The sequence below is a fragment of the Salvelinus alpinus genome, chromosome 13 (assembly GCF_045679555.1).
Source record: "Salvelinus alpinus chromosome 13, SLU_Salpinus.1, whole genome shotgun sequence".
NCBI classification, from domain to species: domain Eukaryota; kingdom Metazoa; phylum Chordata; class Actinopteri; order Salmoniformes; family Salmonidae; genus Salvelinus; species Salvelinus alpinus.
The window spans coordinates 43,850,231-43,874,705 of record NC_092098.1 but is presented as its reverse complement, the minus strand read 5'-3'; the positions used below and the strand labels follow the sequence as shown (position 1 = coordinate 43,874,705).

At 45.5% G+C, this 24,475-nt stretch overlaps 1 protein-coding gene across 1 annotated transcript in view; it reads left to right on the top strand.

Annotated features, from left to right (window-relative positions):
* Window positions 1-24,475, top strand: part of LOC139537747 (folliculin-interacting protein 1-like) — a 45,930-nt gene that overhangs the window by 14,268 nt on the left and 7,187 nt on the right. The window contains exons 3-14 of the mRNA XM_071339468.1: window positions 1,728-1,857; window positions 7,224-7,367; window positions 7,598-7,698; window positions 9,125-9,199; window positions 11,015-11,106; window positions 11,761-11,844; window positions 12,943-13,014; window positions 14,141-14,276; window positions 14,951-15,152; window positions 18,471-18,556; window positions 23,082-23,228; window positions 23,766-23,935. Of these exons, the coding sequence (XP_071195569.1) occupies window positions 1,728-1,857; window positions 7,224-7,367; window positions 7,598-7,698; window positions 9,125-9,199; window positions 11,015-11,106; window positions 11,761-11,844; window positions 12,943-13,014; window positions 14,141-14,276; window positions 14,951-15,152; window positions 18,471-18,556; window positions 23,082-23,228; window positions 23,766-23,935 (1,439 nt within the window). The remainder of the gene's footprint in view (window positions 1-1,727; window positions 1,858-7,223; window positions 7,368-7,597; window positions 7,699-9,124; window positions 9,200-11,014; window positions 11,107-11,760; window positions 11,845-12,942; window positions 13,015-14,140; window positions 14,277-14,950; window positions 15,153-18,470; window positions 18,557-23,081; window positions 23,229-23,765; window positions 23,936-24,475) is intronic.

The following is a 24,475-nucleotide window of genomic DNA, read 5'->3' as shown; positions in this document are numbered from 1 at the left end:
ACCCCAAACAGCAAGCAATGTAGGTGCATGGTGGCTAGGAAAAACTCCCTAGAAAGGCAGGAACCTAGGAAGAAACCTAGAGTGGAACCAGGCTCTGAGGGGTGGCCAGTCCTCTTCTGGCTATGCCTGGTGGAGATTATAACAGTACATGACCATTTAAGGCTAGATCATTCTTCAAGATGTTCAAACGCTCATAGATGACCAGCAGTGTCAAATAATAGTCACAGTGGTTATGAAGGGTGCAACAGGTCAGCACCTCAGGAGTAAATGTCAGTTGGCTTTTCATAGACAAGCATTCAGAGGTCGAGACAGCAGGTGCAGTAGAGCGAGAGAGAGGGTCGAAACAGCAGGTCCGGGATAAGGTATCAGGTCCGGTGAACAGAAACTTTATCAGCAGTACGAGCAGGTGGACTGAGGACTGGGACAGCCAGGAGTTTCCAGGCCAGGTAGTCCTGAGGCAGGTCTTAGGGCTCAGGTCCTCCGGGAGGGGAGAGAGAGGGAGATGGGAGAATTAGAGAGAGCATACTTAAGATCCCACAGGACACCAGATAAGACAGGAGAAAACACCAGTTAGGACAGACTGACCCTAGCCCCCCCCCCCCCCCCCCCCCCCCCCCCCGGCACATAGACTATTGCAGCATAGATTCTGGGGACTGAGACGGGGGCTTTAGACTCGGGGCTTGAGAAGAACTAATCACATGACTCCCTGCCCCCCTCCCCCCCACCTCCCCAAAGTGAATGGCTAAGCCTTTAGGAATATTGGTAATACTCTACTGTCACCAGTGTTTGTTAAACAGCAGGTCACACAACACACACAGGTAGCCCTGACCAGTACACATCCCTGGCCCTGACAGACCACAGTGACATAGAGAACACAAATACCTGTAGGCTGTGACTTAGCTGTTCTCACTCCCTCTCAATAGGCTACCCTTCACCCCATAATCCCCCCACAAATTTGAACAGTAGCCTTTAAGAGGACCCCTTCTCACAGACTCTCCAATAAACAGCTAGAAATAGACATACACGCTGCTTCCCATCCATCAGAATTTAGAGAAATGCTCCTCTGTCTGATCCGTCTTTTATGGCCTTCCAAGCCAAACAGGAGGCTGGTGGTGTGGTGGAGGCTGGTGGTGTGGTGGAGGCTGGTGGGTGGCCATAGCTGCCTCTGTTCCCCCCTGTGGTGGAGGCTGGTGGGTGGCCATAGCTGTCTCTGTTCCCCCCTGTGGTGGAGGCTGGTGGGTGGCCATAGCTGCCTCTGTTCCCCCCTGTGGTGGAGGCTGGTGGGTGGCCATAGCTGTCTCTGTTCCCCCCTGTGGTGGAGGCTGGTGGGTGGCCATAGCTGTCTCTGCTCCCCATCAGGCAGGCGATGGTATGAGGGATGGAATGGCAGCAATGGTACGACTGTTGGCCCGGCCCACCGACCCAAAGGGCTGACGGATTAAGAGAGCTTTTTAGCCAACTGTCAGTCCATCACTGTCACCTCTCTTTACTTTTTATGATTATTCATACTTTATGTAACCAGACACAGTTTAGTTTGATGGCCTTTGCTACTCTGACTGTGTGAGGACAGGTCTGACTGGGGAATGTCTGTCTGTACATGCTGCTGATGTTTTCAGAGTCCGTTTTTGATAGTTTTAGTAGAATGTCTACATTCATTGTTAGTAGTGCCAGCGTGATCATATGCTTCATGCTTGTGTCCTCTCTCCTTCCTCACTTTCTCTCTCCAGCTGGTCATCCCCACAGCTGGACCCTAGCCAGATCAGATTGATACTGTACCAAGACTGTGAGCGACGGGGGAGAAATGTCCTCTTCGACTCCAGTTCCAAAAAGAGGAGCGCAGAGGAAGCCCCTGCCTCGGTGAGTGACGTGTGTCTATCTGACTGACTGACAAGGGGTGTTTAATGGGGCAGTACACCACAATGTGGGCGAAATAGGAAATTCTGTCTAAAGCTCCTCCTGTGGCTATATTAAAGAGGGCTTGACCGGTTTGAGCTGGAGCTCTGATCTCCAATACTAGTAGCCTCATCCGAGACCAGCCACTGACGTGTAAAGCATTCTCCCAGACTCACATGACCGCAGTCTCTGTGACTGACTGCTGACTGCCTCCCTCTCTCTCTCTCACTTCAGCCTTTTTGTCATTGTGCTGTCACGGGTTACTTGCTGCAATCTACTGTGATGTTGACAATGCCCATCCGCTTGACCTGTATCACCCATATGTGTCCAAATAGAATGTGTATATTTATTTTAACCTGTTCTAAATCCTTGTTGTACATGTTTATTGTTGTACATGCAATTTGTTTATTGGATAAGGGCCAAAATGAGCCAAGCCTGTCTATTCAACAAGTGTGTACTATGTTTGTCATTGCCAACCAATGCATTCTGCTGCATGGTTAAAGGTGAAGTCTGATCCCTAGCACATTATACTTTATTGCCTGATGATATTGTTTCTCCATAGAGAGGGGGAGAGCAAGCCTAGAGAGAGGGAGTGAGCTAGAGAGGGGAGCGCAAGCCTAGAGAGAGAGGGAGTGAGCTAGAGAGGGGAGCGCAAGCCTAGAGAGAGAGGGAGTGAGCTAGAGAGGGGAGCGCAAGCCTAGAGAGAGAGGGAGTGAGCTAGAGAGGGGAGCGCAAGCCTAGAGAGAGAGGGAGTGAGCTAGAGAGGGGAGCGCAAGCCTAGAGAGAGAGGGAGTGAGCTAGAGAGGGGAGAGCAAGCCTAGAGAGAGAGGGAGTGAGCTAGAGAGGGGAGCGCAAGCCTAGAGAGAGAGGGAGTGAGCTAGAGAGGGGAGCGCAAGCCTAGAGAGGGAGTGAGCTAGAGGGGGGAGAGGGAGTGAGCTGGAGAGCAAGCTGGGGGGAGAGGGAGGGAGCTAGAGCGGGGTAGAGTGAGAGGGAGGTAGGGATAGGGGTAGAGCAAGAGCGAGGTAGGGAGAGCTAGAGGGGGGTAGGGAGAGGGGGTAGGGAGAGTGGGGTGTAGTGAGAGTGGGGTAGAGGGAGGTAGGGAGCGCGGGGTAGAGGGAGGTAGGGAGCGCGGGGTAGAGGGAGGTAGGGAGCGCGGGGTAGAGGGAGGTAGGGAGCGCGGTGTAGAGGGAGGTAGGGAGCGCGGGGTAGAGGGAGGTAGGGAGCGCGGGGTAGAGGGAGGTAGGGAGCGCGGGGTAGAGGGAGGTAGGGAGCGCGGTGTAGAGGGAGGTAGGGAGCGCGGTGTAGAGGGAGGTAGGGAGCGCGGTGTAGAGGGAGGTAGGGAGCGCGGTGTAGAGGGAGGTAGGGAGCGCGGTGTAGAGGGAGGTAGGGAGCGCGGTGTAGAGGGAGGTAGGGAGGTAGTGGTTGCAATTCCAGCTCACCAGTTCCTGAGGAAGTCCTATGACAGCCATTCACATGTTCCAGGCCTTTGTGTTCTCTATCAGGGCAGGCTAGACATTTGTTTGATGCGACCCATTACCGTAGCAAAGAAAGGCATGCAGTCCACAAAAGCATTCCAGTGCAAAATAGGGTGCTATTCTCTGGCACGTCACATGGGGGAAAGCAGATTGGAGTGTAGTTTTCATTTGTATGGATTTGTGACTAACGGATTGAATATTGTATGCTCTGACATCAATCATTTCAAGAGGTAGAGAAAGCCTGTGTAAATACTGTGTGTTGCTTGTGTTTGCTTAGAAATACGAGATAGAGGCTTGATGTTTTTTTTTTTTCGTCACTAACATATTTAGTTTCTTCCAAGCTAGTGCACTCAAAACACTGTTTTGAAGCGATGTAGGCCTATAACATAAAGCATGAACAGAACAACGTTTTAGTTGCTGTATACTCATATATTTTTTTGCGGAAAGATTGTACTGTTACACTCTTGCATTCCTAGTGTGTGTATGTATGTATGTAAGAGTACTGTGTGCCCTAAGTACATAGTGCCCTCTGTGCAAAATATATGCAACGTTAGTGTTGAAAGATCAGTAAACAGCTCAAATCCTAGGACAAAGACTATATGCTATTCTTTATGTGGTAGGCGTGACTAAACACTCGTTACCTGGCGACTCACTCTGAATTTAATTCCGCTGATCGCTACAAACAGTACATTCGGAAACTATTCAGACCCCTTGAATTTCCCCACATTTTGTTACGTTACAGCCTTATTCTAAAATGGATTAAATACAACTTTTTCCTCAGCAATCTACACACAATACCCCATAATGACAAAGTGAAAACAGGTTGTTAGAAAGTTTTGCAAATGTATTCAGATCCAAAGACAAATACCTTATTTACATAAGTGTTCCGATTCTTTGTTATGTGACTCGAAGTTGAGCTCAGGTGCATCCTGTTTCCATTGATCATCCTTGAGATGTTTCTACAACTTGATTGGAGTCCACCTGTAGTAAATGTAATTGATTGGACATGATTTGGAATGGCACCCACCTGTCTATATAAGGTCCCACAGTTGACAGTGCATGTCAGAGCAAAAACCAAGCCATGAGGTCAAAGGAATTGTCCGTAGAGCTCGGGGTACTTAAAAATCTGCAGCATTGAAGGTCCCCAAGAACAGAGTGGCCTCCATCATTCTTAAATGTAAGAAGCTTGGAACCACCAACACTCTTCCTAAAGCTGGCCGCCCGGCCAAACTCAGCATTCAGGGGAGAAGGAACTTGGTCAGGGAGGTGACCAAGAACCCGATGGTCACTCTGACAGAATCCTAGAGTTCCTCCGTGGAGATGGGAGAACCTTCCAGAAGGACAACAATCTCTGCAGCACTCCACCAATCAGGCCTTTTTATGGTACAGTGGCCAGACGGAAGCCAATCTTCGGTAAAAGGCACATGACAGCCCTCTTGGAGTTTGCCAAAAGGCACCTAAAGACTCTGACTATGAGAAACAAGATTATCTGGTCTGAGGAAACCTGGCACCATCCCTACGGTGAAGCATGGTGGTGGCAGCATCATGCTGTGGGGATGTTTTTCAGCGGCAGGGACTGGGAGACTAGTCATAATCGAGGGAAAGATACAAAAATACAGAGATCCTTGATGAAAACCTGCTCCAGAGCGTTCAGGACCTCAGACTGGAACAAAGGTTCACCTTCCAACAGGACAACGACCCTAAGCACACAGCCAAGTGTCGTGTCTTTGGCTATGCCGGATTAAGGGATATGACATGCTATTCTATAAAAATAATTTCTCTGTAATTAGTATTACCTGATTAAGCTAATCAGGTAGATAATTAACTAGAAAGTCGGGGCACCACGAAATAATGTTTATAGAGCTGTTATCTTCCGAATAAACTCTTAAAGACCTAGTAATCTTTTACATCAATAGCAGTCTATTAATCGTCACCTTATTTCAGTCTCATCTGAACATCGTAGAATTTTTGGTTATCTTCACGAACCCTGGCTAACAAGTTGAATCAGCAATACAAACTTTGGTTTAAATATTTATTTACTAAATACCTAAATAATCACACAGAATTACATAAACACAGATTGGATATTATGTTATACAGAAAACATCCCTGGTGGACGGAGCCGACATGACGGCTGGTTACACAAAGGAAAGGGGGTTGGGTTTGAGTGAAAGAGCGGGAAGACTGAGGAACAAAGGGAGAAGCTATGCTATCGTAAATACAGTATCTTATGCATTCTAAATTACCGCCCATTTGAAAAAGGAGAATGCAATAAATATTTACTCTGAGCTGTGCTTCGGTAGGTTGGTCGTAGATGCTGGCCGTGTTGCCCAACAGAGATCTTCCTTGTCCTTTGAAGAGTGTCTCTGGTGGTAAACTGGATACTTGGTAGTGTTGTTTGTTAGAAGAGATCCTTTGTCCGTCCTTTCCTAGCCCACGTTTACATCGGCCGCTGACATCTCAATGGCTAGGAGGTATCACTTCTGGAGTGAATAAGAGTTCAAAGTTCATACCAAGTTGCCATACTTTTAGCTCATGCTATATTCTGGCTGGTATAGTCGAAATTCATCCTTCCAGCATGTATAGGTCGTCACCTTCACATTGAAATTCGATGCTAATTTCGTTAGGTCCTTGTCGTTCAACCAGAGCTCACGCTGAGGTTGGCTTAGTTCTTTAGGTGATCTTTGTTCTTTCAACGCGGGGACCGATAGTCTTCACGTCCCTGGAACAGCTTATTATCTGAACACTTTCAACATAGGACTGTCGCCCTAATGTCATCGGAAAATAAAGTTATATTTTCGTAAAGGGCTTATATAGTGGAGGGAGAGAAGGGTGTGTTTCATAGTTTATAACCAATGTCTCTTCACAGGAGCGGGCCACTGATTGAGCAGAGCTTCAACCTTATGAAAACCCAATTCTCTCATTTGGAAGCTAAAATTACATTAAATTTTTTCACAAATAGTTTCATATTTAAACATTTAAATTCCACAACAATTCCATGTGAATCTGATAACTATAATGTGTAGACTTTCCAAGATGCAGTTTATGTCATCCTATCATTAATAAGAATGTCTCAGATAACAACCGAACTGACATCATATTCATTAAGTACCAACTTATATTTTCAACTGGTTGGATTACCGAAATATGTTTCCTTTCAGAGAAGAATGGGAGAAACTCCCTGAATACAGTTGTGCCAAGCTTGTAGTGTCATACCCAAGAAGACTCAATGCTGTAATTGCTGCCAAAGGTGCTTGAACAAAGTACTGAGTAAAGGGTCTGAATACTTAAATACGTGATATTTCAGTTGTTTATTTTATAAATTAACATTTTCTAAAAACCTGTTTTTGCTTTGTCATTATGGGGTAGTGTGTAGATTTGATAAAAATGTCATACATTTTAGAATAATACTAACTTAACAAAATGTAGAAAAAGTCTCTGGTGTCTGAATATTTTCCGAATGCACTGTACATTGTCTGAAACTGCCATCCTAGAAGTCGTTTGTGTGACTTCAAAATGATGAGTGTTGAATACAAAACAAATGAATCAACGGTTGGGTCGTCTCTAACGAATCAAAGTTGATAACATCATCATGTAGGCCGGTTCTGGCCCAGCCCATCGGTTTCTGGGACCAATCAGAATGGTCAGAATGTGTTCGCGTTCTAGAACTCTTCGGGGAGTGAGGCAAATCCAGACTCATCGTGGAGAAGAAACGCCACTTTTGCCGGAGCGATGTAAATGGGTAGCCAGTCAAACACCCGTACCAATATCCCAAATATTGAAACTAGAGAAACTCCTATGCTGGAACCAGGGCCATATTCTACATATGTGTTATTTGTGTAGTTTTCCCCACAGCAGAAGATGTGCAGTAGCGCTGCCCAGGTGAAGATGTATGGGAAGTGCTGCCAGCTGAGGCCTACAGGGGGCAGCTCCAACTCTCTGGACAGTTCCTGTGCCGCCGAGGCCCGGGAACCCAGGGAACAAGGGCTGCGCTTCCAGGTGAGAACATACTGTGTGATAGCCAGAGGGTGCACTTGACCCAAAGCCTGTTTTTAGAATGGGAAGTTCCATTGATAGGAGATGAGCTCTCTAGTACATCTCTATGGGTGAGAACAGTCCCTATATCATGATCAAACGACCCTCAAACCCTATTATGTCGGTCCCGTTCCACCTTCTTTACCCTCTCTGTTCTCCACCTCCTTTCCCTCTCCTCCTCTCCTGTCTCTCAGGGGTTGCGGTGTTCCTCTGACGCCAACATGTTGGGGGAGATGATGTTTGGCTCGGTGGCCATGAGCTACAAGGGCTCCACACTCAAGATCCACCAGATACGGTGAGATCCAGGGAACAAGAGGGGGAGTGAAGTCAGTTAGGCAGTCTGTCAGGATTTCCATAAGCCACTAATAGCTGTTTTTTGGGGGCAAAAATAATATGAAAAGCCGATTTTTAAATAAAATTGGTGCTGACCAATTGTCCAGGAGAATGAAAAAAATGATCCCATTGCAAAATAATGCATTTTAGCCTGTTCGTTGATTGAAATACCAGTCGATGTAGTGCGAGAGCTGTTTCTACAGCTCATCAAACAGCTGTTTGTTGCTGCTGGAGTGAAACGTGTGCTTTTTATAAGCACAATCATTGCGCAACAATTCTAAATGCAATTACATGTTAAAAACAATGGCCACAATTAAAAATAGCTTCTGTTTGTATTTCTCAACTGGTAATTGAATCGTACTTCCCATTCACCATTCAAGTGCATAACAACGTAGGCATGCTTCAGCAAGTCATACACCACTTTGCAATGAGCTGGAGGCAGTATGCATTTTGAAAACGTATACTTAATTTTTTGAAACCTGAACGTTTTACTACATATTATGTCTTTTGAAGTAGCCTAGCCAAAATCCAACCAAACGTGTAGGCAATTATTTTATAAAGACTTCCATATGCCATTGAAACCCTGTTCTATTGTTTTTCAAATAATTGTTCTTTCATTGTCCAGTAACCAAAGGCACAAATCTAGTCATTATCAACCCATGCTAGTTGCTAGTTGTTGCATCTTTAATTCTCCCCTCAGATATTTTCATCTGTTTCATGATACCGCTCGCATGTGCAGTGTGCTTTTGACAAGTGTTTTCCCGCTAATTGCATTATGGAACAAACGTTCAGAATTGTAAGTTAAACGTTCTGATCTGTTGCATGAGCCTCATTGCTTTCTAATGTTTTTGGGATGTAGCCTAGGCCTACTGGTTGTATGAATTTGGGATCTATCGTCCCACAACTGTCCCAAAGTCTGTTTGGAATAGGCTTTTTCTTTCTCGCACAGAACGACAAGGTGACCAATAGAATAGGTCAACTTTTCTACTATCGGGGAAAGTAGATTGACATAGGCTAGTGAATTAGCTGTTTGTTACTCGTCTTGTTGGCTGAAAAAAATACTGTTGCATCCTTGAATTGAATGTTCTGTTAAGATTAATTACCATAAGCTAAATGTGATTTCTGTCATCCTGAGCACCGTGGGTGTACGCCCTAATCAGTTTATGTACCGAATGCATATGGGCCCGGTACATTTCTTCAATGTCCGGTAAAATTATAATGCTGCGGGTCAAATGTCCAGCGTCACATTTTCCTAACGGAAACCCTACAGTCTGTCCCACACATGCCCTTTGAAGCAGAGATCAGAGAAATGTACACAAATATACATAACACACATCAGTAGCACCAAGTCATCATGACTTTGTTCTCCCCTCATTGTCTGTCCACAGGTCACCCCCTCAGCTGATGCTGAGTAAAGTGTTTACAGCCCGAACAGGGAGTAGTGTCTATGGCAGCCTTAACACGTAAGCCCTACTACGATACGATCTCTCCCGCTTTCTCCTTTCTAAACCTGCTATTTCTCTTTCTCCTATATACAGTGCATTCAGAAAGTATTCAGACACCTTGACTTTTTCCACATTTTGATACGTTAAAGCATTATTCTAATATTGATTTAATCGTTTTTTATCAATCTACACACAATACCCCATAATGACAAAGCAAAACAGGTTTAAAAAAAACAGACACTCACATAAGTATTCAGACCCTTTACTCAGTACTTTGTTGAAGCACTTTTGGCAGCGATTCCATCCTCGAGTCTTCTCGGGTATGATTCTACAAGCTTGGCGCACCAGTATTTGTGCAGTTTCTCCCATGCTTCTCTACAGAGCCTCTCAAACTCTGTCAGGTCAGATGGGGAGCGTCGCTGCACAGCTATTTTCAGGTCTCTCCAGAGATGTTCGATTGGGTTCAAGTCCGGGCTCTGGCTGGGCCACGCAAGGACTTTCAGAGACTTGTCCCGAAGTCACTCCTGCGTTGTCTTGGCTGTTAATCCGGCATAGCCAAAGACACGACACTTGGCTGTGTGCTTAGGGTCGTTGTCCCTGTTGGAAGGTGAACCTTCGCCCCAGTCTGAGGTCCTGAGCGCTCTGGAGCAGGTTTTCATCAAGGGTCTCTGTACTTCCGTTCATCTTTCCTTCGATCTTGACTAGTCTCCCAGTCCCTGCCGCTGAAAAACATCCCACAGCATGATGCTACCACCACCATGCTTCAACATAGGGATGGTGCCAGGTTTCCTCCAGACGTGACACTTGGCATTCAGGACAAAGAGTTCAATCTTGGTTAAATCAGACCAAAGAGTCATGTTTCTCGTCTAAAAATCATTTAGGTGCCTTTTGGCAAACTCCAACCGGGCTGTCATGTGACTTTTGCTGAGGAGTGGCTTATGTCTGGCCACTCTACCACAAAGGCCTGATTGGTGGAGTGCAAAGAAACAAATATGTTTGTCCTTGTGGAAGGTTCTCCCATCTCCACAGAGGAACTCTAGAGCTCTGTCAGAGTGACCATCGGGTTCTTGTTCACCTCCCTGACCAAGGCCCTTCTCTCCCAATTGCTCAGTTTGGCCGGGCGGCCAGCTCTAGGAAGATTCTTGGTTGTTCCAAACCTCTTCCATTTAAGAATGATGGAGGCCACTACTGTGTTCTTGGGGACCTTGAATGCTACAGACATTTTTTGGTACCCTTACTCACTAGATCTGTGCCTTGGCACAATCCTGTCTCGGAGTTCTACAGACAATTTCTTTGACCTCATGGCTTGGTTTTTGCTCTGACATGCACGGTCAACTGTGGGACCTTATATAGACAGGTGTGTGCCTTTCCATATCATGTCCAATTTAATTTAATTGACCACAGGTGGACTCCAATCAAGTTGTAGAAATATCTCAAGGATGATCAGCACCTGAGCTCAATTTTGAGTCTCATAGCAAAGGTCTGATTACTTATGTAAATAAGGTATTTCTGGTTTTTATTTTTAATGTGTAAAAATGTCAAATCTGTTTTCACTTTGTCATTATGGGGTATTGTGTGTAGATGGAAGAGGGAAACAATTATTTTATCCATTTTAGAAATTGGCTGTAACGTAACAAAATTTGGAGAAAGTCAAGGGGTCTCTCTCCTTTCTAAACCTGCTCTCTCTCTCCTTTCTGAACCTGCTCTCTCTCTCCTTTCTAAACCTGCTCTCTCTCTCCTTTCTAAACCTGCTCTTTCTTCTCTTTCTATTCTTGATCTCAATCTCTCCCGATACCCTTTGAACCTGTGCTGTTGTCTTTGTGCTCCTGGCAGACTGCAGGACAGCCTGGAGTTCATGGGTCAGGACCCCAATTCTTTGAGGCCGGATCAGAACACTGTGACCAATGGCCTCCTGGGGAACATAGGTAACCACAACAACAACTACAGACAGGATCACAACTGACGGGCACCTGCAATGTCTCGCACATAAAGGACATGAATGGATGTTTACTGTTCATATCAACACCTATGCATTTTCAGTTATTTTGATTGTACTGAAGCACTGTTTTGTTTAACTCCGTTTATCCATCATATCTTCATTTATCGTTTTATCAATGTACATACTGTATGTGATACACTGACTGTCCTTGGAAGTTTGCTACATGTGAATTGACTTCAATTGAATCTAGGTGTATTCTCTGTATTCCCCAGGCACATTTTTTTGTGTTCTTTTCCCTCTTTTAACATCCATTTCAGGACAACCTGAAGCAGTTTGGGACCACTGGCTGCGTTTAGACACGCAGCCCAATTCTGATCTTTTTTCCACTTATTGGTCTTTTGACAAATCAGATCAGCTCTGGAAAATATCTGATGTGAAAACATCTGTGATTGCTCAAAAGACCAATTAGTGGAAAAATATTAGAATTGGGCTGCATGTCTAAATGTAGCCATTATGATCCCAAACTGTTTCAGGTTGTCCCCCCTCTCCATTGGGTTGGAGTGTGACCTCCTGCTTCATTACTAACCATGGTTCATGTCCTGTCTTGTTTCTCTTCTCCCCGTCCGTTTGTGCTGCGCAGGTTTCTCTCAGCTCTGCAGCCCGCGCCGGGCCTTCTCTGAGCAGGGCCCTCTGCGCCTCATCAAGAGTTCCTCTTTCTTTTCAGGTTTGCAGTGTGCTCGTGTGCAGTTGCATGCGCTTGTACATACATTGCATGTGTCTGCAAGTGTACTACGGGCATGCTCAATATCTGCTTTAGGGTCCTCACTCCCTCTCCCCTACTGTCCTCACTCCTTCCTTCCCATCACTCCTTCCCATCCTTCCATCACTCCTTCCCATCCTTCCATCACTCCTTCCCATCCTTCCATCACTCCTTCCATCACTCCTTCCATCACTCCTTCCATCACTCCTTCCATCACTCCTTCCATCACTCCTTCCATTACTCCTTCCATCACTCCTTCCATCACTCCTTCCCATCCTTCTTCCATCACTCCTTCCCATCCTCCTTCCATCACTCCTTCCCACCCTCCTTCCATCACTCCTTCCCACCCTCCGTACCATAATCTCTCTGTCCCCTCACCACCTCCTTTTCCTCCCTCCCTCCCTCCGATAACTTCTGAATGATGGTGACAGGGGTGGTGTTCTGTAAATAGCCTCCATGCAGCCCTCTGTAAGCCACAGCTCGGTGGCACGGCATATAGCTCTTCAGTTATGCAATAGTGGAATGCTCATTAGGTCGCAGGCCAGGGACGCTTTGCAGCCTGTGTTGATTTGACCGTAAATCATCAACAGGACAACACTAAACGATGCCTTTGCAACACATGCAAGTGAGGGGTTTGCGGTTTCTGCACTGGTAAACTATAACGTGAACTTTCATTTTGTTATTTCACCTATTGTGTTAGCGAGATGTTAAGTACATCTGAGAACATACAAGCGTACATGTAGTTGTGTATTTCCGATGCTGCACCTGCTTCAACAGAGTGGCGTTAGAGTGAACGACACAACACACCGCAGTACCGTAGTAGAGGGCCAGAGCCTGCTTGTGGTTTGGCCTGTAGGAAGTGTCTTGCACTGTGTTGGTATGTCATTAGTGGGCTTGGTCATTGTGAAATGAATGTTCTGTGGTGGTGAAGGTGGTCCCATGCTTTGAGAGTGGTGGTGGGATAAACGCTGGCACCCCTCCCTGCTTGGGCTCCTCAGTATTGCTGAGCTGAGTCGGCCTGATCTGTTTCTCAGTCTTTCGCCTCCAATCTCTTTCCTGCAGGCCATAGTAACCCCATGGACATGCCGGGCAGAAGCCTGTACGACGAGAGAGACAGCGGCATCGCCAGATCAGGTAATGACTCTTAACTAAATCCAGGATTGGCCTCTCTAGACTAAGCCTTCTGTGTGTCTCCGAGATGATGTAACTTGGTGAGTAGGTATTGACACTAGATTCACCTCGGTGTGTTCTCTCTCGCTGGACCATCTCTAAACAAGGGATGCAACTAATGGGTTTAGATGAATCCATATTCTACTGGGTCACGACTGCAGACCGGTCAGCTCCACATAGCATTCCTTCTATTCAAGGTCAAACTAGAGTGAGAGTGACACCAGGGCTGTGCCCATAGGACTCTGGTCTAAAGTAGAGCACTATGTAGGGAATTGTGGTGCTATTTGAGACCATTTAGTGACACCAGCTTATGCTCCATCCTCCTCTGTAATGTTGCCATAGCGGAGACGTTAACGGACACACTTTTCTGTTGACCCCGCTGCCAGAGTTTAGCCCTCCTCCATCCTCTATAGGGGTGTGGAGGAGAGAGAGATGCTGGAGAACCTTGTGCAGTGGAAACTGACCCCCAGCCCTTGCATCAGCGGCATGAGGGGAATCTCACTTTCTGTTGAACACCCGCGTTACATGCATATGCTTAAATATAGCAGCTCCCACAACCCGGTACTAGTAAATTAAGTTCTAATTTGGTCCCCTCTCCTCTCCCCCACAAACACACACACACACACTCCTTCAACTCCTCCTACTCCCATACGCCTCCCCTATAGTTGTCAATCACCCACACATTTTGCATCCCTTCTTTGATCTATGCCTACATGACGGCAACGTGAGCTGCATACACCCTCCACATACCTGGTATTGGGACAGCTTTTCTTGTAACATCATGTGACTGAGGTGATATTGAATGTCCCAGCCATGCTCTAATAATCAGGGTGGGCTGTGGGAAGCTGAACTAATGCAGTGTGGATGTGTTGTATGTGTTTTTACCCTGTTCTATTGTGTGTGAGTAACCTCATTGACTGAATCACTGACTCTTCTGTTCTCTCCTTCTGTTGTCTCTCCTCTCTCATTCCTCAAATCCTCTTTTTTTGCTCTCTACACTTCTATGGCTCTCTCTGTGCTCCCATCTTCGCCTCTTTCATTCCTCTCACTCGCTCCATCTCTGCCTCCCCCTCCGTCCCTCCCTACACAGCGTCTCTGAGCAGTCTGTTGATTACTCCGTTCCCCTCCCCGGGCTCCTCCCTCACCAGCAGCCAGGCCAGTAGCTACCAGAGACGCTGGCTCCGCAGCCAGACCACCAGTCTGGAGAACGGGGTCTTCCCAAGATGGTGAGAGACTGCAGCTCAACACATTTACAGACACACACTCCTTCTGGTGTCCCCCCGTCAGGGCCTCTCGTATGCCCATGTGAAGTGGAACCCGCAAGGACTTCCTCTAATTCCAGCAGACATACTGCTATATACAAATAACTGAACAGTATGGTGATGATAGTGTGTGGGCCCACTGGCTCACTCCCTGAGTTCTAACTACACATAGCAGCTACACTGGCACTGGCGTTTGCTTTGAATAGTAAATGACCAGTAGGCTGTTACAAATTAAATTTTTGTTTTGGCCTACAACCAGTTCCCAGAAGTCAAAGGTGAGCTGTAGAGCTCTCTGACTTTGTGTACCTGTGTCTTTTTAGATACATAAAAACGTGTTGACTCTAATCACACTGCAAAGACGTGATACAGATCAGTACCTCAGTCCTGGCTATATCGACACCATCGTAGACATCTAGAAGATCCATGGCTTGTTGTTGTTACCTATTGTCTATGGTTTTCCCCCAGCCCCTGTTTGAGAGTTTATGCCATCATACTCCTCTGTAAGGCATCATTTACCTTTTCTTATGTCCTTGGACTTTAGCCTGTTAGGAATCCTGTTGTTCACTTCTCCATAGTACCTCTCTCTGTGCAACCCCATAGATTTAGGTTGATATTTATGGCTTTCCGGCTTGCTCCAGGTCTGTGGAAGAAAGCTTCAACATGTCGGACGAGAGCGGAGGTCCCAGCCTGGGCGTGGCCAGGAAGAAGAAGATAGCCATCGGTGTCATCTTCCTCCTCTCCCAGGACGAAGAGGAGAACATCAAGTTCCAGGACTTCTTCTTCTCCCACTTCCCCCTCTTCGAGAGCCACATGAACAAACTAAAAAGTGCCATTGAACAGGTGAGGAGCACCTCATATAGATATTGTGGTCGGTGTGTGGAAATCTCCCTGGTGTATTTGACAGATGTTAGATATACTACATTTTAATCAGACTTGCTCAGGATGTTAAACATATACAATGTAAAGTGCATTCGTAAAGTATTTAGACCCCTTCCCTTTTTCCACATTTTGTTATGTTAGTCTTATTCTAAAATGTATTTAAAAAAATATATATATACAGTGGGGAGAACAAGTATTTGATACACTGTCAATTTTGCAGGTTTTCCTACTTACAAAGCATGTAGAGGTCTGTACTTTTTATCATAGGTACACTTCAACTGTGAGAGATGGAATCTAAAACAAAAATCCAGAAAATCACATTGTATGATTTTTAAGTAATTAATTTGCATTTTATTGCATGACATAAGTATTTGATCACCTACCAACCAGTAAGAATTCCGGCTCTCACAGACCTGTTAGTTTTTCTTTGAGAAGCCCTCCTGTTCTCCACTCATTACCTGTATTAACTCCACCTGTTTGAACTCGTTACCTGTATAAAAGACACCTGTCCACACACTCAATCAAACAGACTCCAACCTCTCCACAATGGCCAAGACCAGAGAGCTGTGTAAGGACATCAGGGATAAAATTGTAGACCTGCACAAGGCTGGGATGGGCTACAGGACAATAGAAAAACAGCTTGGTGAGAAGGCAACAACTGTTGGCGCAATTATTAGAAAATGGAAGACGTTCAAGATGACGGTCAATCACCCTCGGTCTGGGGCTCCATGCAAGATCTCACCTCGTGGGGCATCAATGATCATGAAGAAGGTGAGGGATCAGCCCAGAACTACACGGCAGGACCTGGTCAATGACCTGAAGAGAGCTGGGACCACAATCTCAAAGAAAACCATTAGTAACACACCACGCCGTCATGGATTAAAATCCTGCAGTGCACGCAAGGTCCCCCTGCTCAAGCCAGTGCATGTCCAGGCCCGTCTGAAGTTTGCCAATGACCATCTGGATGATCCAGAGGAGGAATGGGAGAAGGTCATGTGGTCTGATGAGACAAAAATAGAGCTTTTTGGTCTAAACTCCACTCGCCGTGTTTGGAGGAAGAAGAAGGATGAGTACAACCCCAAGAACACCATCCCAACCGTGAAGCATGGAGGTGGAAACATCATTCTTTGGGGATGCTTTTCTGCAAAGGGGACAGGACGACTGCACTGTATTGAGGGAAGGATGGATTTGGCCATGTATCGCGAGATCTTGGCCAACAACCTCCTTCCCTCAGTAAGAGCATTGAAGATGGGTCGTGGCTGGGTCTTCCAGCATGACAACGACCCGAAACACACAGCCAGGGCAACTAAGGAGTGGCTCCGTAAGAAGCATTTCAAGGTCCTGGAGTGGCCTAGACAGTCTCCAGACCTGAACCCAATAGAAAATCTTTGGAGGGAGCTGAAAGTCCGTATTGCCCAGCGACAGCCCCGAAACCTGAAGGATCTGGAGAAGGTCTGTATGGAGGAGTGGGCCAAAATCCCTGCTGCAGTGTGTGCAAACCTGGTCAAGAACTACAGGAAACGTATGAACTCTGTAATTGCAAACAAAGGTTTCTGTACCAAATATTAAGTTCTGCTTTTCTGATGTATCAAATACTTATGTCATGCAATAAAATGCAAATTAAATACTTAAAAATTATACAATGTGATTTTCTGGATTTTTGTTTTAGATTCTGTCTCTCACAGTTGAAGTGTACCTATGATAAAAATGACAGACCTCTACATGCTTTGTAAGTAGGAAAACCTGCAAAATCGGCGGTGTATCAAATACTTGTTCTCCCCACTGTATATCTTTTTAATATACAACTTGATTGGAGTCCACCTGTGGTAAATTCAGTTGACTGGACATGGTTTGGAAAGGCACACACCTGTCTATATAAGGTCCCACAGTTGACAGTGCATGTCAGAGCAAAGACCAAGCCATGAGGTCGAAGGAATTGTCCGTAGAGCTCCGAGACAGGATTGTGTCAAGGCACAGATCTGGGTAAGGGTACTTAAAAATCTGCAGCATTGAAGGTCCCCAAGAACAGAGTGGCCTCCATCATTCTTAAATGGAAGAGGTTTGGAATCACCAAGACTCTTCCTAGAGCTGGCCGCCCGGCCAAACTGAGCAATCGGGGGAGAAGGGCCTTGGTCAGGGAGGTGACCAAGAGCCTAATGGTCACTCTGAAAAAGCTCCAGAGTTCCTCTATGGAGAAGGGAGAACCTTCCACAAGGACAAACATCTCTGCAGCACTCCACCAATCAGGCCTTTATGGTAGAGTGGCCAGGCGGAAGCCACTCCTCAGTAAAAGTTACCTAAAGACTCTGAGACTATGAGAAACAAGATTCTCTGGTCTGATGAAACCAAGATTGAACTCTTTGGCCTGAATGCCAAGTGTCACGTCTGGAGGAAACCTGGAACCATCCCTATGATGAAGCATGGTGGTGGCAGAATCATGCTGTGGGGATGTTTTTCAGCGGCAGGGACTGAGACACTAGTCAGGATCGAGGGAAAGATGAATAGAGCAAAGTAAAGAAAGATCCTTGATGAAAACCTGCTCCAGAGCGCTCCTGACCTCAGACTGGGGCGAAGGTTCATCTTCCAACAGGACAACGACCCTAAGCACACAGCCAAGACAACGCAGGAGTGGCTTCGGGACACGTCTCTGAATGTCCTTGAGTGGCCCGGACTTGAACCCAATCGAACATCTCTGCAGCGATGCTCCCCATCCAAGCTGACGGAGCTTGAACCTTCCAGAAGGATGAGGATCTGCAGAGAAGAATGTGAGAAACTCCACAAATACTGGTGTGCTAAACTTGTAGCGTCATACCCAAGAAGACTCGAGACTAATCGCTGCCAAAGGTGCTTCCACCAAAGTACTGAGTAAATGGTGTGGATACTTAATGTAAATGTGATATTTCAGATTTTTATTTTTAATAACTGAACTAAAATGTCTAAAAAACAGTAGTTGCTTTGTCATTATCGGGTATTGTGTGTAGATTGATGAGGGAAAAAAAATATTTAATCAATTTTAGAATAAGGCTGTAACATAACAAAAAGTGGAAAAAGTCGAGGGATCTGAATACTTCCCGAATGCGCTGTATGTTGGCCTAAAATTGAGAAATAAAAACCATTGACTTCTGTTAGATCTGTCAGCGCCATGTTTACTGAAGGCTGTATGTATTTGTGGGTCTCAGTTCTTGTACGTTAGTGTAGCCTGCCGCTCTTTTCTCCACTCTTCCCCTCCCTCTTTATTACATGGCATGCCTCTAACATGCCTCTTTTCTCATTAAAAAGGCCATGAAAATGAGCCGGCGATCGGTTGATTCCAGTCAGAGGGCTCTGGCCTATAGCCGCATGGTGGATGGCCTCAATGAATTCAGGTGAGTTACTGTCATGTGTTTACTGAGACCAAGGCCAACCGCACTGAGAATGTAGCAGAGGGAAATCCCGTAGCTTGTTACCTAGGAGCCCAGGGAGGGGGGTGGGGGTCAAGAGGTATAGGCATGGTTTGTTGCAATAGGGACTCGGATAAAATATAGAGTGTCAGAGTGCAGTAGATCATTAATCCACACGTTAGTTTAACCTTTCAGTGATACCCATCCCGGATCCGGGAGCATCCTCATCAAAAAAGCTGACTAGCATAGCCTAGCCTAACGGGACAGGGATATCATATAATATAATTTCATGAAATCACAAGTCCAATACAGCAAATGAAAGATAAACATCTTGTGAATCCAGCCATCATTTCCGATTTAAAAAAAAATGTTTTACAGCGAAAACACTATGTATTTATATTAGCTAACCACAATAGCCAAACACACAACGGCATGTTTTCACCATGTTTCCACCGCATAGGTAGCTTTCACAAAACCCAGAAAGAGATACAATTAATCACTAACCTTGAACAACTTCATCAGATGACAGTCTTATAACATCATGTTATACAATACACATATGTTTTGTTCGAAAATGTGCATATTTGGAGCTACAAATCCTGATTATACATTGTGAATACGTAGCATCGATTCACCAGAATCTCCAGAGATATTTTGGACACTCACCTAATCTGACCAAAGAACTCATCATAAACTTTACATAAAAATACTTGTTGTATGGCAAATGAAAGATACACTGGTTCTTAATGCAACCGCCGTGTTAGATTTTAAAAAATAACTTTACCATAACAAACAGCTTGCGTTATTGCGAGACAGCGCTCGCCAAAACGGCAGAGAATAGGAATCAACATTTTCCACAGAAATACGAAATAACATCATAAATTGTTCTTACTTTTGCTGAGCTTCCATCAGAATCTTGTACAAGGAGTCCTTGGTCCAGAATAAATCGTTGTTTGGTTTTAGAATGTCCTTTTCTTCTGTCGAATTCGCGCCACAATGCTAGCCAATGTTGATAACGTTCCCATTTTCTCTCGACGCAAAGAACGGAAAACTCCAAAAGTCCCAATAAACGTTGAATAATCTGAAAAAACCTACTTTACGATATTATTATCACATGTATCAAATAAAATCAGAGCCGGAAATATTCGCAGTGTAAACCGAACGCTTATCAGAAGACAATATCGAGGTGCTTCGCGCGCCTTGGTAGACAAAGGAAATTCCTGACCTGCCACTCCAAAAGCTCTTGTTCGACCTCAGATCAAGCTAGACACCCCATTCCACCTTCCACTGCCTGTTGACATCTAGTGGAAGGCGTATGAAGTCCATGTATATCGATAAATATATCCCAGTTGAATAGGCAGGCCCTGAAACAGAGCCCCATTTTCAGAATTTTCACTTCCTGTCTGGAAGTTTGCTGCCAAATGAGTTCTGTTTTACTCACATATATAATTCAAACAGTTTTAGAAACGTGAGAGTGTTTTCTATCCAATAGTAATAATAATATGCATATTGTATGATCTAGAATAGAGTACGAGGCCGTTTAAATTGGGCACGATTTTTTCCAAAGTGAAAATAGTACCCCCCTATTGACAAGAGGTTTTTAAGCTTTCATAGAGTTAAAAAAACTCAACTGACACTGAGAATTAGAACCTAACAATAGTCAGTGACGTAGATATCATCTGACCTTCCTAACTGGGTAGCGTCCACACAGGGTGTTTTCTCAGACCCAGCCAAAATAAGCACATTAATAATCTGCACTGTAAGCAGAGAGTGAGCACGCAGTCCCTACCGGTCCTGTCCACACTCGCAAACAGTGATGAAGCGCCAGCTACACCCATGCTGCTCCCAGTGCATGCTGGGAACCCCACTGCTGCAGAGCCAGTGACGAGGGAGGGAAAGGAAAGACGTGTGGGGCGGCTTGTGTCTCTGCACCACTGGCCACATGCTCAGACTCTTTCTCCTAGCTGAAGGCTTCCCATTGCTGCAGTCATATGCCTGCTGGCGCGGTGCCACAGCACTGAGCCCCAGCTGAGGAAACACGATCTTTCTCAGACAGTGTCCAGGCTACCAGAATAGTCAATTATATGTCAGTGCCATCAGCAGGAAGGCCAATTTCACTGAGGAAAAAACAAATATTTCAAATATCTCAACTTCAGCGTCTAAATATACATCCACTGATGTGTATTTGTTTTTGACTTTTAGGCCTCTTAGGTCATGGAACATGATGGTGCAAAACAGAAGATATGCCTTTTGATGTTGTTGACTTGTTTTCCCCTCAGAGTAGGATAGAAAACAGCAGTTGAATCAGACTATTATTTTAGGGATACTATGGTGCATGTGCCCTTATGTGTCTTAATGTTTCATTTTTTTTATCATGTGTTGGTCATTGTAAATCATTAATGATGCATGCTGTGATAAAACAATTTCCCAAGTTGGTATTAATAAAGTAATACTCTACTCTCTACGTGACGCAGTCTGGCCTAACCAACACCCATAGCCACGGTCTGGCCTAACCAACACCCATAGCCACGGTCTGGCCTAACCAACACCCATAGCCACGGTCTGGCCTAACCAACACCCATAGCCACGGTCTGGCCTAACCAACTCCCATAGCCACGGTCTGGCCTAACCAACACCCATAGCCACGGTCTGGCCTAACCAACACCCATAGCCACGGTCTGGCCTAACCAACACCCATACCCAGTATGTTACCTACATAGAAACACGCACACGCATTATGCTGATTGAATATCTGTCAGGGTCGGGATATGAAGAAAACGGGTGTGTTCCGTACCACAGAGAGGTTAATTTAACGGAAGCGGTAATGTACTGAACGACCAGTTGAAGAATGATGGTGTTCCAGAGGGAGATTGTATGGTGTGTGTGCTGCTCGAGTTTAGCCATTTTCTAAATGGTCACACCCATTGATCAGGCCACACCCACCAAATGGGAGCAAACCTACCTCAAAGGCTGTTGAAGAATGGTGCGCACCGTTTTGGGGAAACGTGTCGTTTAGTACAAACAGTCAAACGTTGAATCGAACTGAACGCGCACCTGCTCAAGAGTCTCTTCGTTTCTTGACTGACTTGATATACTTTGCCTGCACAATCAGTATAGAGGTCAGAGGGAATGAATGAAGTCTAAACTTAGATGCGGTCGGTTTTATAAATGTCCACTGGACTAGACATACCTTCACGTCCATCGCTACCTTAAAGTTCAGCTGCTCAGACAGGCTGTAAGGATAGACCCTGAGCTGGCTTCCCCACGTCAGGGAAAGAGCTGTCACAACCCATGCCACACCGGGGGCTTTTAATAGGTTACTACATACTAGATACTGAGAAGTGTTGCTGGGATGAACTTTACCAAACGGTTCTGGTATTCGTTTAATTATAACAGTGACAGGATTCTAGTTAAGCCATTTCAGCATATTTCCCTGCAGTGTGTCAAAATTCAGTTAAAAGTCTGTTAAAAACCGTGTAGCCCAAAATGTTATGTTACCAACGCTACGGTTTTAACAGGTGCCTTTTCAGCCTGTCGGTCAGGTAACTTGAGCCCTGGGTTCAAGTGGGGTTATTGGTGTTCATCTTTCATTTACCAAATCACCAAATCACCTTATACCACCCACCACTGCGACCTGTATGCTCTAGTCGGCTGGCCCTCGCCTACATATTCGTTGCCAGACCCACTGGCTCCAGGTCATCTATAAGTCTATGCTAGGTAAAGCTCCGGCTTATCTCAGTTCACTGGTCACGATAACAACACCCACACGTTCCAGCAGGTATATCTAACTGATCATCCCCTACCTCATCCCCATACTGTTTTTATTTTGTTTACTTTTCTGCTCTTTTGCACACCAGTATCTCTACTTGCACATCATCATCTGCTCATTTATCACTCCAGTGTTAATCTGCTAAACTGTAATTATTTGCTCCTATGGCCTATTTATTGCCTACCTCCTCATGCCTTTTGCACACACTGTATATAGACTTTCTTTTTTCTACTGTGTCATTGGCTTGTTTATTGTTTACTCCATGTGTAACTCTGTGTTGTTGTCTGTGTCACACTGCTTTGCTTTATCTTGGCCAGGTCGCAGTTGCAAATGTAAACTTGTTCTCAACTATCCAACCTGGTTAAATAAAGGTGAAATAAAAAAATACAATTTCTGGGAATTTTTGTCTGGGAAAGACCTTGTACAAATCATCAATCTCCTTACTACCTGTCATATCCTGTCTATAACCTATAGATCTTGTTCGATAGTTACACTACTTGTTTTCCTCAGTTATCAGCAAACATCTGGGCTCTGAAACTATAATTCCACACATTCCTCCATCCTCAGAGATTCCCTCAGCTCTGTGTAAAGCTCTGGACGGCTGCCCGCTGTGGAATTTCCAGACGCTGAATTGCCTCAGAGAGAGGGTCTCCCTTGTAAGCAGGGCCTGGACTGAGAACTGTGGCCCTCTTGTTCACCCCGAGACAATGATGGCTTGTGTTTTTCCCTCCCTCTCTCCAGGACGACCATCGTCAACCTTTACACCATGCCCCGCGTGGCCGAGCCCGTTTGGCTCACCATGATGTCTGGAGCCCCCGAGAAGAACCAGCTCTGTGGACATTTCATGAGGGAGCTTGCCCTACTCATGGAGCAGGCCTCAAAGAACCAGTTGAGTGCTCCTGTCTGTCTCTATATGCCTGTCTGTGTGTTACTGTGTGTGTGCGCGATACTTTTTTTTTTTTTGCTACTGCATTCAATAGTGAATGAGCTGCAAAGTCAGAAATCCCTGCCAATCTTTAGCTTGTTATGTCGATGTTACAAAACCAAGCTGAATCATTTGTCAATGTATCAATTGGTAGCAAGACATCCATAGAACTTCTCCGATGTTCCACTCACTGCATTAGTATGCAGTAGTCTACGACGGTCTGCCTCGTGATTTAGACTGACCAGTGACCACTGTGTCGTATCTCTGAATGATCACGAGATAGAGAAGAGGGAAGTAGCAGAACACGAGGCTGCGGTGGTGGAGATGAAGAAAAATGTGTCAAACAGAGAGTGAAAGACAAAGTTCTGTATCCCAAATGGCACCTGAAGTTTTTTTCTTCCCCCCGGTCAAAAGTAGTGCACTACATAGGGAATAGGGTGCCATTTGGGATATAGACAGTCTGTGCCTAACACAACCGCTCTCTCTTCCTCTTCTCCCAGGTTCCTCCCTGCCCTCCTCACAGCCATCCTCACCAACCACCTGGCCTGGGTGCCCACTGTCATGCCCAACGGACAGCCGCCTATCAAGATCTTCCTGGAGAAACACTCTTCTCAGAGCGTGGATAGGCTGGCCAAGAGCCACCCCTACAACCCACTGTGGGCCCAGCTCGGTAAGAACAGACTACAGGCCAGGACTCTGGTTGAAAAACTCTTCAGTCTTACGTGATAGTACTTCCATGCACATGTGGGATGGGGATTAAGCTAGCCAGAGGCTAGTACTTTTCAGACCAGGCTAGTAGAAAATGTGCCAAACTAGCTCCACAGGCCTGTGAAATTGGGTCTTTTCAAATAGCCCAAGGCACCGATTTGAAACTTTTTTTTTTACCCAAGCTATTAAAAATCGCGGCCTACTAGCCCGGCTGGCCAGTGCTCAAAATCCTTAAATTACATTCCAACATGGTTGCATGTTTGTTATTATAGCTTTTTCAAGCTGTCAGGTGGTATAAAACTCATTATCACTCCAAGTTATATAATATCTCTCCATCACTCATCAGTTCATGGTAAATAATATCTCTGTATCATTGACTATTAAAAGATGCTCCTATACTTAGCAATAACTAGCTGTAAATGGGGCGGCAGGTAGCCTAGTGGTTAGAGCGTTGGGCCAGTAACCGAGAAGGTTGCTGGATCGAGTCCCCGAGCTGACATGG